General features: G+C 35.5%; 3 protein-coding genes across 4 annotated transcripts; all 3 read left to right on the top strand.

Moving 5' to 3' along the window:
- The first annotated feature begins 239 nt into the window (after window positions 1-239).
- LOC123924500 (uncharacterized protein At4g38062-like) lies at window positions 240-3724 on the top strand. 2 transcript variants are annotated; one of them, XM_045977409.1, is made up of 2 exons: window positions 240-408; window positions 1204-3724. In XM_045977409.1, the coding sequence occupies exon 2, from the start codon at window positions 1241-1243 to the stop codon at window positions 3488-3490; it is 2250 nt and encodes a 749-aa protein (XP_045833365.1). In that variant the 5' UTR covers window positions 240-408; window positions 1204-1240; the 3' UTR covers window positions 3491-3724. The 2 variants fall into 2 exon arrangements, with proteins under 2 accessions (XP_045833365.1, XP_045833364.1); XM_045977408.1 differs by having other exon boundaries at window positions 279-408; window positions 1211-3718.
- Window positions 3725-8348: 4624 nt separating this feature from the next.
- LOC123922923 lies at window positions 8349-10980 on the top strand. Its single transcript, XM_045975579.1, has 4 exons — window positions 8349-9364; window positions 9578-9754; window positions 9823-10831; window positions 10936-10980. Exons 1-4 carry the CDS (start codon window positions 8349-8351, stop codon window positions 10978-10980), a joined length of 2247 nt encoding a protein of 748 aa, XP_045831535.1.
- Window positions 10981-11517: 537 nt separating this feature from the next.
- Window positions 11518-14498, top strand: LOC123924499 (very-long-chain (3R)-3-hydroxyacyl-CoA dehydratase PASTICCINO 2A). Its single transcript, XM_045977407.1, has 9 exons — window positions 11518-11884; window positions 11964-12075; window positions 12247-12265; window positions 12369-12457; window positions 12819-12872; window positions 13259-13329; window positions 13425-13506; window positions 14042-14138; window positions 14245-14498. Exons 1-9 carry the CDS (start codon window positions 11814-11816, stop codon window positions 14313-14315), a joined length of 666 nt encoding a protein of 221 aa, XP_045833363.1. The 5' UTR covers window positions 11518-11813; the 3' UTR covers window positions 14316-14498.
- Window positions 14499-15624: the final 1126 nt, after the last annotated feature.

Here is a 15624-nt window from a genome sequence, read left to right as displayed (position 1 = left end):
TTTTTGTATTGGTAATTGATATATACATGTGGAAATTAACTTTTTTTTAGAAAAATGTCTTTGCTTTAATGGCTTGAGACAATGTTTTATCACCAAGAAATTGAGATGGTTGCTTTTTGTTTGGGTTATCCCCAGAACCAGAAGATTAGTTGGGCCTAAAACCGAACAAAATCTGGGCTCAAATATTCTAACCCGATTGAACCTTTAAACGGCTAGTTTTTCATTCATTACAAAAAAATAACTGCATAATACTCTTACTCTCTTTTCTCTCCCCTGAAAAACGGTTATACATTCTAACGGTAACTTGCGATTCATCTAACTTCTTCTTCTCTCCCATTCACATTTCACCATCTCCGCTGATCAAATCACAACGCAACAACACTACTTGCTTTCAGTTCTTCAAATTAGGTCAGTTTCTTCATTTTCTTTCTTTCTTCTTCAAACTCGTTTCATTGTTTTCTTTTCAGATTTGTTCGCAATTTTCAATTTCTTACATGTTCTTTCTGTTTCTTGCAATTTCTTGTAATGTAATAATTCGATAAATTGAAAAAATAATACAATCCGATGATTTATCATGGTTGAATTAAGTTTAGAATTGGTGTAGAAATGTTAATTTTTACATGATTTCTTGTTGTTTATTCATTCAAAATCTTTAAGAGGATCTTGCGTCTTGTAGGAATTGAATTTTTCTAGTTTCTTTTTTCATCATGATTTTAGGGTTCCTTTTATATAATTTAAGAAAACTAAGTAACAGTAGTAGTAGTAGTAGTAGTAGTAGTTTTTTATATACTGCTGAACATTTTTCATTCTAGGTTATGATATTCCATGTCGACACATGTGGTTACATTCGATTATTTTATTTTCTCATCATTATCAGTATAGATGCTATTTTTACACAGACTGAAGTCTATAATTTTATCTTAAATGAGATGTAATTGATAACGTCGTATAATTTTACACTTTTCTTAGGAAGTACTCTCAATTTTTTATAATGGAGTAACAAGTTACCTTTCACTAATTCACTCCAAATGATGTTTATATACCACTTAAATACTTAATTTGGCTGCAAAAGACATGATTAGTCTAACTTATTTATGAATTAATTAATTTTAGGACATAGTCTTGTTAAATTCTCTAATGAGGCATTTTATTAACATCTCTTAGCAACACTGATTGTTTTATTTTGTTTTGAACACTGCTAAGGAAACAGATTTCTTTTGTATTTCTTATGTGAAAAGAAATGGACAAGGTTTGTGAAGTGCTAGATGAAGCTAAAGTTGAGATTGAGAAACTCAAAGCAGAATTAAGAGCAAAAACAGATTCACTTGAGAATTTGAAGAGGTCCCTCAATGCACAGGTCAATCAAACACAAGAAGCAAAAATAAAATCTGAGAAGTTGGATCAGGAACTGCTTCAAAAGGCGTACGAAATCGCAGAGACGAAGAGTTTGTACAAAGATCTCAAAGGGAATTTGAAAGAACAAGACTCCATCATCAAACATCTCAATGCTGCAAATGATAAAATTCGAGCGGATTTCAATGAAAAGATTAAAAAGTTTGAAGATGAGAAAAGAGGGTTGGTATTGGCCTTAGAGGAAGCAAATGACAAGGCAGAGAATCAAGAACAACAGATTTGTGAATACAGAAAAGAAATCGAAAGCCTGAAAAGTTGTCTCTCGGTTTCGAAGAAGAAGGGTTTGCAAACAGAAATGAAATTGAAATTATCGAAAGAACTAAGTGAAAGAGATGACATGTTTCAGAAGTTGGAGGAGGAAAAAGTGAAGTTGGAAGATCAATTAAAATGGAAGAAGGAACAGTTTAAACATCTCGAGGAAGCGTATGAAAAACTTAAAGGCCAATTGAAGTCTAGCAAGAAGGAGTGGGAGATGGAAAAATCTACATTGCTTGATGAGATTTCTTCACTTCAAACTAAACTAGACTCTCAGATCAGAATATCTGAAGATCTTCAACACCAGTTACAGACTTGTCACCAAGCTCTTGCTCATGTAGAAAGTCAGAAAAAGCGACTTGAAATTGAAGTTTCAGATTTTAGGCTGCAGCTTGATAGTGCCAGTAGTGAGTACCAGGGTGCTAGACTACAGCTCGATTGCGACCGCGACAAAGATATTGCAGAGTTGAGATATTCTCTGAAAACAAAAGAGGCATGTATTAAAGAAGCAAAGTATCAAACTGAGAAGCTAGAGCAAGAAAATCAAGAGTTAAGGATGTCACTCAAAGAATTACAGGAAGCTCAAATTCAAGAAGCAGGGGCTTCATATTCGCAGTCGAAGTTGAGGACCAAACTCAGAAATTTAGAACAAACACATAAAGAGTGTGCCTTGACTCTTAAGGCTAGAGAAGCCGAATGGAACTCTCAGATAGAACAATTGACTGGAGACCTTAATAGCTGTCAGTCTGAGTTGGAAGCTAAAATTACAGCATTGGAAGAGCTTCAAATGGAGTTGGAAACGTCTCATTCGATAACTGTTGAGATGAGGTTTTTGAATGAGGAAATGTATGTGATGCAGCTAGTGTTGAAACAAGGAATTTCTGAGGCTCAATTAAAGCTTGCCAATTATAAAGATGAGATGGATCTAATCAACAAAGAAAAAGAAGGGAAGATTTTTCAATTGATGAAGCAGTTGGAGATGAGAGATGATGCTTTGATCAGTGCTCAAAAAGAATTAACTGAAGAATGCGAGAAAGCAGCGTGTTTGATGAGTAAGATGAGGGAGATTGAGTCCTATGGATCCAACAAAGAACTGCAGCACTCACTGCAAAATGAACTGGATAGGTACAAGGAAATGCTGGAGGAATCAACTAACTGTCAGCAGATCCTCGAAGAGAAGCTTTTGCAGATGAAATCTGATTCAAAGGAACAATTTAGAGAAACACATGAAGCCTTAGACATTGCCATCAATGAATTGGATGAGAAAATTGGTGAAAGAAGCGAAATGGAATTTGAATTGCAAATATGGAAATCGATTGTTGAACGTTTGAAGAATGATCTCGAAGAAAGTCATTTGACGCGTAAAGAACTAGAAGCTTCACTTCTCGCACAAGTAGATGTTGGTGAAAGCCTCAAGCAAGAGGTGGTTTTGTTGGAACAAGAATCAATTAGAAGAGAATTGGAGAGTATTGTGATTGCAAATGGTACAGTGGAAAGAAAACTCAAAATGGAGAATGAAAATTTAGTTGAAAATGTAACAAAACTGTCATTGGAAAAGGAAAACTTGTTGGCTTTTGTTCAAGGGTTATTTGATAGAATCTCTGAGTTCTCTATTGCAGACACTCAACTAATGGACATGTTGAGAAGCATGGAGCAATCTTTTGAGATTAATTGTACTGGAATGAACATGAAAAAGGGTGATGAAAGCTTTTTCGATGTAAAAGAGAATATGATAATTCAAGTTTCTCCTACTAGTAGGATAAAGAAAGTTGAAGCAATTTCTGATATAAGATCACCATTCAAGGAGCTGAATAGTTGCTAGAGGAATAATAAGATTAGGATTTGTGCAAGAAAAAGTCATGTAGTTTTTAAGCATGACCATTTTTTCTTTGGTTTGTATATGGATTTCATTTGTATCCTACGTATAGTTCTTTTTCAATGATGTTGTTCCACAAAATACTATAAATTTGAGGAAAGTCCGTTGTTCTTATTAGATTGATAAGAATTGGTTTACTTTCTGTTGAATTCATTTAAAAATTAAAAATATTGAGAGAAACTTGCTCTTTAGCCCCCCCCCCCCCCCCCCCCCCCCCCCCCCCCCCCCCCCCCCCCCCCCCCCCCCCTCCCCTATATTGCTCCAGGCCCCCTGTTCTGAATTGAATTTGTGCAGCAAAAGACCTTCACCGTGAATTGAATTCATGCTGAAGAAATTTTACCATGAATTCCCATCCACCAAAGTTTCACCATTCAAACGATGCTCCAAAATCAAACGTGTCTACAAATAATGTAAAAATGAAAATTTACTCTCCTGAATTATCAATTTGTGAAGTGTTGTTTGAAGAGTGGTAAGTTGGTGGGATATGAAGGAGAGTGATTGTGGTGGTGAAGTTGGGAGATTCTTCATTCATTCATTCATGGATTGAAGGATGTTAAGTTTCTATTACAACTAGTATACGCACTTTCATGAGAAGCAAGTCTCATAATACACACTCTAATGAAATGATTCAATAAGTCCTAGAAGTCAACTCTAATGATATTGAATCTGAAACTAATACAGAAACTGATACTGATTCTGTTAGTATTATTGAGGAAGATACAACAGAGCCTTTATTGATGAACTCTGCCTAATAATTTCTAGTTGTTTATTTGCTTTCACAAGTACATTTCTATTATATATTGAAGAACATAAGTATGTGATCATATCAAACAAAGTTGGGTATCTCATACTAAACAAAATCATGATCAAATCATAATATTTGTAAATTGAAATGTCCCCTCTTCCTTGGAAGACTTCAAACATTTAATTATTAGACCAAATTCAATATCCTAGTTAAGCAGTACCATCGTCAAGCAAATGAAACAGAGAACAAAATTTCGTCAATATAGGAACTATATTCATTTCGGATACTGGCTACGAACCAAACTGGATCCAAATTTAGGATATTTTAGGATTTTTGGGGGGCTTGGCAGCAACACAGGGAGCCTAAAGAGTAATTTTCATTAGATATTACTCTATTGACTTTCTCTAGTGTTGTCAAAATCCAAACCCAATGGGCTGTCTCAGTTAGACAGCTATAAGACGGAATTTTTTTTTCTACCCCAACAATTGTCAATCTACCCCAACATTAATTTTGAATGGACAAATTTGCTCTCGTATATAAACTAAAACCCTGAAGAAAAAAATTTGGTTACCGGTACACTTTGGAAAAAAGTGTTCTGATACGTAAATTTTTTTTTACCTGAACACTTTGAAAAAAAGTGTGTAGGTATGTAAAATTTTTCCAAATTTATTTTGTTACCTACACACTTTGGAAAAAAGTGTTCAGGTATGTAAAATTTTTTTAATTTTTTTTTTACCTGAACACTTTGAAAAAAAGTGTGTAGGTATGTAAAATTTTTCCAAATTTATTTTGTTACCTACACACTTTGGAAAAAAGTGTTCAGGTATATAAAATTTCCAAAAATAGCCTATTTTTTTCCATACCTACACACTTTTTTTCAAAGTGCGTAGGTAACAAAATAAATTTGGAAAATTTTTACATACCTACACACTTTTTTTCAAAGTGTTCAGGTAACAAAAAAAATTAGAAAAATTTTATATACCTGAACACTTTTTTCCACAGTGTGTAGGTAACAAAATAAATTTGGAAAAAATTTACATACCTACACACTTTTTTTCAAAGTGTTCAGGTAAAAAAAAAAAATTTACATATCAGAACACTTTTTTCAAAGTGTTCCGGTAACTAAATTTTTTTCTTCAGGGTTTAGTTTATATATGAGCGCAAATTCGTCCATTCAAAATTAATGTTGGGGTAGATTGACAATTGTTGGGGTAGAAAAAAAATTTCCCTATAAGACATGGGCTAAGCTTTTAAAGTTGACCAAATAAAGAGCAATTTTATTGACCCCTAGTATTATTTTAGATGTACTACACATTAAAAAAACTAAATTTATTGCCTGAAAGTGCATTTATGGAAAATTTATGTGGTCAAAATCTACCGTTCTAGATACATGTGTAGTTGAGTCACACACAAAAATGGGCAGTTTTTAAGAAGTTGAGAGGTGAAAAATCACTTTGGCACATCATAAATTGAAGGAGAAATGGATAAGAAGCATGGAAATTTTCTGATCTAACGATTTAGAAATTGTCCATTATTAGGCATGGCAATGAGGGCGGTGATGATTTTTCCCTCCCAAATCCAAACTCAAACCCATAAAGTTTGGGATTCCCAAACTCATCCCAATTTCACTTTAAAAAAAAAAAATTCATCCCAATTTTTAGCGGGGATAAAAAATATAACTTCAAACCCATATTCAATGGGAATTGAGTATCCCAACGGGGTTCGGGCACAGGTTCAGGGTGAGTATCAAAGTCCTCATTACCCGCCCCAACTCCGTCTTTTGAAATCGGAGAAAACTCAAACTTAGTTAAAACAGATAGGGTTTGGGCGGATACCCACGGACATGAGTTTTATTGTCATGTCTATCCATTATGGTCCACATTTGCCATCCGACCATAGCTCAAAATTATACTTCCTCTATCCTTTAAAATTTGTTAAGTCATTTTATACAAATTAAAAGCTAATAATTTTATCCAATCAATCATTTAAAATGATACTAAAAACACATAAATGCAGACAAGACAATCAGGCGAAGCGAGATAATTTTCATTTTTCTCAAATTCAATGGTATTTGGTAAAATGGGACATGCATGGACAATGAAAATTGAAAAATAGAACATTCAATAACAATCATATATTTCGTCAAATTGCTCCATTACACTCCACTTTTCAATAATATAAAGGCTTAAATGCATTTTTTATCCTCCTATTTTCAAAAACATGAAGTTTTGGTCCCCTATTTTAAAAATCAACTTTTTGGTCCCCCAATTTTAATTTTTTTCAAAGTTTTGATCCCCCATTCCGTTTTGAAGTCAATTTTGATTATGTGGCTTTGTTAATAATGATGTGGCAACGCATAGTAGACAAATTTATAATGGATGACAAGACGCCTCAACAACCGCAAAGCATCATGATGTAAGGGACAATTAATCAAAATAAGAATAAAAAGATGGAAACAGTTTTCAGAATTTTAATGAATTCTCTAAATTACTTGTACTTTATAACCTTGTTTTCAGAACAATACCAGGAGGTTCAAGTTGACCCAGGAACCGGCCAGTACCTCGGTTGGTTCAACCACGACCAGTTTTGTTAGGAATCAATATTTTGGAAATTTTCAAGATTTGATAAATTTAGGGTATATTGAGATTTTAGGGATTTTGATTTTTGAAGATGATGAATATGTTTAATGCTTATGGAAGATAATTTTGATTTGTTTGAGTTAATTAATTTTGACAACGGTGTTTTTAAATTTTTTGGGATTTTGATGAAACTGGTGAAAATAATGAACACGTGCTGATGAAGATTATGAACACAATGAAGAAGATATTGAACACGTTAAATTTTTATTTTTTTTAAAAAAATATTTGTTGGTGTTTTGATTGGCTACATTTTGCAAAAGCCAACTAGCCAGATGCTGGACTGAGATGCTGTAGCATTATAGTACAGCATACTGAAGCTCTGTTTTTCGTGCAGAATTTTTATTTCAAATCTGAGTCAAGATTTGCTTCAATTATATATTCAAGCACGTGCGCCTGGGCAAAACGAGCCTTGCTCAGCAAGTTTTATTAATGTCGGCTGAAGGAATATTATTTAAAACAAAAATATAATTATATTATATTTTTGCGTTTTTTTTGTTTGGTACAACATGAATTATATTTCTGGAAATAATTTAGGGTTGGGCCGCAATTCCTACAGCTGTGTTTGTCTGAAGACCTAACTTGCCCATCAAGACAATTGAAGACTATAAATATGTGAAGCCTCAAGCTATTCAACTAATGTATTCTAAACCTTGTCTTTCATAAAGCGTGTGTTTTTTTAAGGTTTAGGTTGTGTGTTTTTGTGAGCCTTTCTTGTATCGTTTTTGATGCAAGTTTAGGACTGGGTTTGTGTTGTTTATTGTAAGCTGCTCCTAAGCTTTTAAGCACAGAGTTAGTTTGTGTGATTCACTCACAAGCTTTTAAGCAAGAGTGTTGTCTAGTTTCTAGGAGAGTGTCTCCATCCTTACAAATATTATTGACAGCAACATAGTACGTGTTGTTAGAGGGAATTTGGGACGGGGTCTCATTATCTAAGAGGTTCTTAGATAGGATTGCACGGGTAGTGTCTAGGTGATAAGTCAAGTACCGGGTGTTGGTCGAGGGCTTTGAACTAGAGCTATTATAGTGGATTCATTCCTGGATTGGTATCCCCCAGAGTAGGTGACGTTGCACTGAACTGGGTTAACAATTTCCTGTCTTATTTATTGTTCTGCAATTTATTTATTTATTTACTGTGTTCTGCGACTGTCTTGCTGCAACGTGTGCTATAGCATCTTGTGCAGCATTGTGTTCACTGCGTGCCAGATTTCAATATTTAATTAAAAAAAATTAACAATGACGTGTATTATAAATTTGTCTACTAAGCGCTGCCACATCATTAATAATAAAGCCACAGAATTTGCCTAGCAGAATTGAATCTTTGAAAGAGCGCTTGTCGGTTTTAGATCAGAAGGGGGAGGAGGAAGAGTTGACGGAAGTAGAGTTAGCTGAGCTTCATGGGGTCACTGCTGGTATACATTCGATGTCTCGCTTGCATGCTAGTATTAGTTGGCAACAGTCGCGGTCGCAGTGGCTCAAGGAGGGTGACGCTAATACTAAGTACTTCCATTCAGTCTTGGCGGGACGTAGGCGACGGAATGCTATTTCGGTAATTCAAGTGGATGGGGTAAGTTTGGAGGGTGTGAATCCGATCAGGCAGGCAGTGTTTTCGCATTTTGCGTCTCACTTTAAGAATCAAAATATGGAAAGACCCGGAGTGGAGAATCTTCAGTTTAAGAGGTTGAACCATTTTGAGTGTAGTAGCCTTATCAAACCTTTTACGGAAGCAGAGGTGAAATCAGTTGTGTGGGACTGTGATAGTTTTAAAAGTCCTGGGCCTGATGGGATAAATTTTGGTTTCTTTAAGGATTTTTGGACGGAGTTGCGTGGAGATGTCATGCGTTTTATTTCAGATTTTCATCGGAATGGAAAACTGACAAAAGGAATCAATTCTACTTTTATTGCGCTGATCCCAAAGGTTGATAGCCCTCAACGGCTGAATGATTTTCGACCGATTTCGTTAGTTAGTAGTATTTATAAAATTTTGGCGAAGGTTCTCGCGAATCGGTTACGTCTTGTTATTGGAAGTGTGATATCGGAGTCTCAGACGACGTTTGTTAAGGATAGGCAGATTCTGGATGGAATTCTTATAGCTAATGAGGTTGTGGATGAGGCTCGAAAATCTAAGAAGGAACTTATGCTTTTCAAGGTGGATTTCGAGAAGGCCTATGATTCGGTGGATTGGAGTTATTTGGACAAGGTTATGGAGAGTATGTTGTTTCCTACTTTGTGGAGGAAGTGGATTAAGGAGTGTGTGGGTACGGCTACAGCATCTATTCTGGTCAATGGTAGCCCAACTGATGAATTCCCTCTTGAGAGAGGCCTTAGACAAGGAGATCCATTGTCTCCTTTTCTTTTCCTCTTGGCTGCGGAGGGGTTAAATGTGTTGATGGAGGCTATGGTAGCGCGTAATTTATTTGTGGGATATAGTTTAGGGGAGTCGGACCCTATTTCGGTGTCGCACTTACAGTTTGCTGATGACACTCTGTTAATGGGGGTGAAGAGTTGGGCTAATGTACGGGCTCTGAGAGCGTTACTAGTGTTGTTTGAGACTATGTCAGGTTTAAAGGTGAATTTTAACAAAAGTATGCTTGTTGGGGTGAATATTCCTGAATCCTGGTTAGGCGAAGCTGCGTCTGTTTTATGTTGTAGAGTGGGAAAAATTCCTTTTCTTTATCTGGGTCTTCCTATTGGGGGTGATTCGAGGCGCTTGGGCTTTTGGAAATCGGTGTTGGAACGTTTGAAGAATAGATTATCTGGGTGGAAGAGTCGCTTTCTTTCTTTTGGTGGTCGTCTGGTTTTGATTAAGTCTGTCTTGACATCTCTACCTGTCTATGCTCTATCCTTCTTCAAAGCTCCTTCAGGTATCATTTCCTCTATTGAATCTCTTTTAATTAAATTTTTTTGGGGGGGTGTGAGGATTTTAGGAAAACAGCTTGGGTAAATTGGAAAACTATTTGTTTACGGAAAGAGTATGGAGGTTTGGGGGTACGGCAGTTGCGGGAGTTTAATGTGGCACTGTTAGGTAAGTGGTGTTGGAGGATGTTAGTGGATCGAGAGGGGTTGTGGTTTCGTGTGTTGGCAGCTCGTTATGGGGTGGAGAGAGGGAGATTGAGAGATGGAGGGCGACGAGGGTCTTTGTGGTGGAGAGAGATAGTGAGCATCCGGGATGGTGTTGCAGAGTCAGGGGGAGGTTGGTTCAGGGAGAATGTGGTTAGGAAGGTGGGGGATGGTTTAGATACTCTTTTTTGGACTGACCCCTGGGTGGATGAGACTCCTTTATGTGAGCGATTTGGCCGTCTGTTTGCTTTATCAGAGACCAAATTACTTACGGTGGCCGAGATGTTCTCGTTAGGGTGGGGGATGGATGGGATGGCTTGGGTTTGGCGGAGGCAGTTGAGGGCGTGGGAGGAGGACATGCTGAGGGAGTGTCAGTTTTTACTTGCTAACATCTCTTTACAGGCACATCACTCAGATAGGTGGCAGTGGCAGCCAGATCCTGACACAGGCTATACTGTTCGAGGAGTTTACCAGCTTTTGACTGCTCGTGATTCGGTTACTATGGATGATGCATCTCATCTTATTTGGCATCCTCAGATCCCTTTGAAGGTATCCATCTTTGCGTGGCGTCTACTTCGTGACAGGTTATCTACAAAGACAAACCTGGTTATTCGAGGCATCATATCATCTTCAGCACAGGTGTGCGTAGCTGGTTGTGGGGAGGCAGAGTCGGCTCATCATTTATTCATCTCTTGTAGTTTCTTTGGTTCTCTTTGGGCTTTGGTATGCACGTGGATCGACATTTCTTTGACGGACTCCAGTACTATCCAGGAACACTTTGTTCATTTCACATCATCATTGGGTGGTTCTCGGGCACGCCGGTCTTTTTTGCAGCTTATTTGGCTTGTGAGTGTATGGGTCATATGGACGGAAAGAAATCATAGATTGTTCAGAGGCTCAACTAGCACTTCTCTTCAGTTAGTGGACAAGATCAAATTATTTTCGTTTAGGTGGTTGAAGTCAAAGAATGCTACTTTGGCTTTAAACTACCATAGTTGGTGGTCGAGTCCTTTGTTATGTTTGAGCCTTGTATGATTTTGATCTTTATATTTTTCTCCCTGTCTCTTTGTAAACTCTGGTAGCTCATCTAGGCACACCTTGTGCTGAGGTGACTATTTTTAGTTATTATATATCTCATTTTAGCTTCTTCAAAAAAAAAAATAAAGCCACATAAACAAAATTGACATCAAAATGGAATGAGGATCAAAACTTTGAAAAAATTATAATTGGGGACCAAAAAGTTGATTTTTAAAATAGGAGGACCAAAACTTCATGTTTTTGAAAATAGGGGATCAAAAGTGTATTTAAACTTAATATAAATGTAAAAAAATAATTAATTCCTATTAAACTTTACTGTGAAAATATTTTACTCTAACATACTACTCCATATTAAACTCAAAATTCAAAATCAAATCTAAATCAGTCAACTTAAATTTTTCCCATAAAAGCCGGAGTGTAGATACACTTATGAAACCAAACCCTACTGTTCTTGTCTGGCAAACGACCATAACTGATACCTAGGCCTGTTCAATCTGTATGTTATTATTACCAGCACATGACGTGGTTGATGAGTTCAACTACCCAACCAAACTATGCCACATCTTCTTGTTATTATTTGCACTCTCTTATTAAATCACTCTTTTAATTAAAAGTTGTTGAAAGTTGGGGCTACTGTACTACCTCTCAATCCCATGTTACCCTATTTCATTATATAACCCAATCATCATATCACAAACACTCATCATAATTACAATTACAACTTTTTCTCTTCAATTTCTCAATTTTTGAACCTTTCTTTGGTTTCTCCTCCCTCTTAGATCTCCCTTCAATGGCTGCTTTCGTCTCACCTATTAGAAGACTCTACCTTACCCTTTACAATTGGACCGTTTTATTTGGATGGTATGTGTATACACACTCACTTGTTCACTCATGTATGTATGCATTTTCCTCTTGTTATCTCAGATCCGAATTTGTGCAGGTTACAAGTTCTGTATCTTGTTTTGAAGACATTGAAGGAACAGGGTCATGAGCATGTTTACTCTGCAGCTGAAAAACCCTTGCTTTTTGCTCAAACAGCTGCTGTATTAGAGGTATTTCAGTTGAAAAGTTTTGATTTTTATCACTTTTGGAGACACCCTTTTGCTTATTTTCTTTGATTATTATCAAAAAAATTGTGGGTATTTATCTCAAGTTTCTTCTGTGTGTGTGTTTTTTTTTGTTGGTCTTTTTGGGAACTCTTGTTGTATTGCATGGTATGCTAGATTCTTCATGGTTTAGTTGGTGAGTAATCCCTTGCTTAAATGCTTAATGTAGATTTCATTTGATGTTAGAGTTTTGTTTTTAAGTTTTTACTTTTTCTAATTTATTTTTTGGATTTTTAAAGGACTTGTGAGGTCTCCAATAACAGCAACATTGCCTCAGATAGGTTCAAGGTTGTTTCTGGTTTGGGGCATCTTGTGGAGTTTTCCTGAGGTGAACACAAATTTTAACTTTTTTTTTATTATTATTTCGGCTTAATTACATTTTTGGTCTTCTATTTTTACTCATTTACGATTTTGGTTCCTCAATTTCTAAATCTGCAATGTTGGTCCTCACTTTTCAAATTGTCTGGCTTTCCCGCACCTATGCGTTTTGAGGCTGAATTTCGATGATTTAGTAATTGAGGTCTAAAATTGGGGGACAAAATTATAGATTTAGAAATAAACGGGCCAAAATCATGAATGAGGGAAAATAGGAGGAATAAAAGCCTTTATTTTTCTGTTGGGGTCTATGTTATGTAATTTAAGTTTTTGTCATTCTGTGTTTGAAAATTTGCCGCATCTTTGAATGACAGATTCGGACGCATGTTCTTGTGAGCTCCCTACTAATCAGCTGGTCTATCACTGAGGCAAGTTTTTCATGATATTGCTCTTTTCCTTTCATTTAGCACTCGCTCACTCCATCTGTATGATACTCCAATTTGTTTGTTTTGTTTAATACTATTAGCCAAAATAAATAAGTTACCAATTTTTGTTACAGAATAGTTATCAATTAATCATAGAACATTTCCTACATTTTCTCAAGAAATGATAAAAAGCAATATCATGTAGTGTTAATACTTAACTTTCCAATAGTACTAGATACAAAAGTAACTACAAAAACAACATTAAATTTCTCTTGTAATTGTTCTTTTGTTTTTGACAACCTTTTAATGCCATGGACTATGGATGAAGTCACTGATTGAACATGCACGAGAAGTAATAGTTATCATCTTCTTTATTGTTAAAATTTCAGATTATTCGCTATTCTTTCTTCGGATTTAAGGAGGCTTTTGGATTTGCCCCATCATGGCTTTTGTGGCTTAGGTATGAAATTTTAGTGTAAAAATCCTTCTTCATGAAATATAGTACTGAGTAAATCTTATTTTGCTCTTATATTGACTAAAAATTTTCCTTTGCAGATATAGCTCATTCTTAGTTTTGTATCCAACAGGCATAAGCAGTGAAGTTGGTTTGATATACCTTGCCTTGCCATTCATTAAGGTAAAAAATTTGAACATCAAATGACAAAATTGCCTATACGGACTGTTTGGAATGGCTTATTTGAGCTTATCTATAGCCTTAAGCACTAGTTAGACGATTTGAGAGAACTTATGGAAACAACTTATGACATGTCCATAAGTTGTTTTCAGATTATTTTCATATGCTCTTTAGGATAGTTTATGCAAACAACCTTTTTATAGGCAAGTGGAAGTAATTAGTAGTTATGTTAGTTTTGTGGATCAAAACGGCTTATAACTTATATGAAAACAAGTTAACATCATTTTATCTTTTGGTTTAGAAAAATAGTTTATTCATAAGCACTTATATGATTGATGCTTAGTTAACCTGTTTATCCAAAAAGGTTTTCTAAACCTAGTGATTGTGTGTTGTTTATGACTTATCAGAAACATGCAAATAAAAAAGTTGTTTCTTGTTAGTTTATGACTTATGATTCACTCTACTTAGTAGAACTATTAGATAATCTTGTTTATCAGGAACATGAAATTTCAAGTTATTGACTTGGTATGTTTTTCAGGCATCCGAGAAGTATTGCCTACGGATGCCGAATACATGGAACTCTTCATTCGATTTCTTTTACCTCTCAATCGTTGCATTGGGAATCTACGTTCCAGGCATGAACAAAGCATCTTTCTTACTTCTAATGTCCTTATTCCCAACATTCATTTCTAATTTCACCTTATACTTCAAAACTGATTAAAATTTCGCAATTCTATGCAGGTAGTCCTCACATGTACTCATATATGCTTGCGCAGAGGAAGAAAGCCCTCGCCAAATCGAAGACTGCTTAGTACAACATCAGTAGTTTTCATTGATTTTTTACCAAACACGGGATATGTATATATTACATGTCATGTCTTGTACTTGGATCCGCAAATATGTGTATCTAGGGAAAAAATTGCTTATCTTATTAGTGTATCATTAAAATAAAATATGCCAGATATATATATATAATCTGTTATTTTATCCTTTCATTTCATGCTACAAAGCAACTTCCTATAGTTAAGTTGACTCTTGTTACTCGGTAAGATGGAACATGAAACACAAATCATTGTTTGCTGTGCAAAATAATTTGGCAAAGAAATCACATTAGAAACTAAAAGTGCATGAAACATGTGTAAATTTCATAAGCAAACAATGCGAGTTTCAAACCAAACATAGAAAAAAAAGTCTAACCAAAATCCAAAACATTGATCCTCCAGTATTTCAACATTACTTGTTTCTCGGATAATCAACTTTATATTCCTAAAAAGTTGAACTCGAATGTTGGTTCCTTAAAGCGTCGGTCAAATTAATCCCAAAAAAGAGAGGAAGTTCAAATAAAAGCGCGCCTATAAACACTAAGGATTAATCACGAAGAAGTAATTTCATTGTTTGTCAAAAATATAACTAATTTGATTGTTGAATTATAGAATCTAATTTAAAATGTTTGCAATGACAACATTGTTGTCAAATATTTGCAATGACAACATTGTTGTAATGTCGTACAGAATGAGTTTTAGGGGGTGTGGTTATGGTGCATAAGCCCAAACTTATGCACCATGCATAAACTTGTTTCCTACACCCACCATATTTACTTCCTACACCAAAAATCAGCCCAAGCCCAAAATTAGACAATCCATTACTCGCGCGCCCCCCATATACTACCCCATTACTTGCGCCCCCCCCCATTTGCTTAGCGCACCCCCAGTTTTTTTTTTTTAATCTTTTTTTCCCTAGATTTCTTGTGAGCCCCCCAATTTTTTTTTCTCCCCTAAATTTTTAGCGCGTCCCCAATTTTTTTCCCTCCTCCAAACTTCTAGCGCACCCCCCCCCCAAATTTCTAGCACGCCCCCCATTTCCAATTAAATAATAACTTTTGTTCCTTTGAAGTATATATTATAAAAATCCATTTTTAATTAATTTTCGTCATACACCCCCTCGAAGCTCAACATAATAACGAATGGTTCATGTATATATAAAGCATACTTGTCAAACATACAATTTAATTTTAAGTTTTATCAATCATAATCACAATATAAATAAAATCTCATACATTAATTACATATATATATATATATATACATATATATATATATATATATATATCGATTTTTCTTT

Source organism: Trifolium pratense, linkage group LG4, assembly GCF_020283565.1.
Source record: "Trifolium pratense cultivar HEN17-A07 linkage group LG4, ARS_RC_1.1, whole genome shotgun sequence".
In the NCBI taxonomy this organism is placed as follows: Eukaryota; Viridiplantae; Streptophyta; class Magnoliopsida; order Fabales; family Fabaceae; genus Trifolium; species Trifolium pratense.
This window is presented reverse-complemented; position numbering and strand designations above follow the sequence as displayed.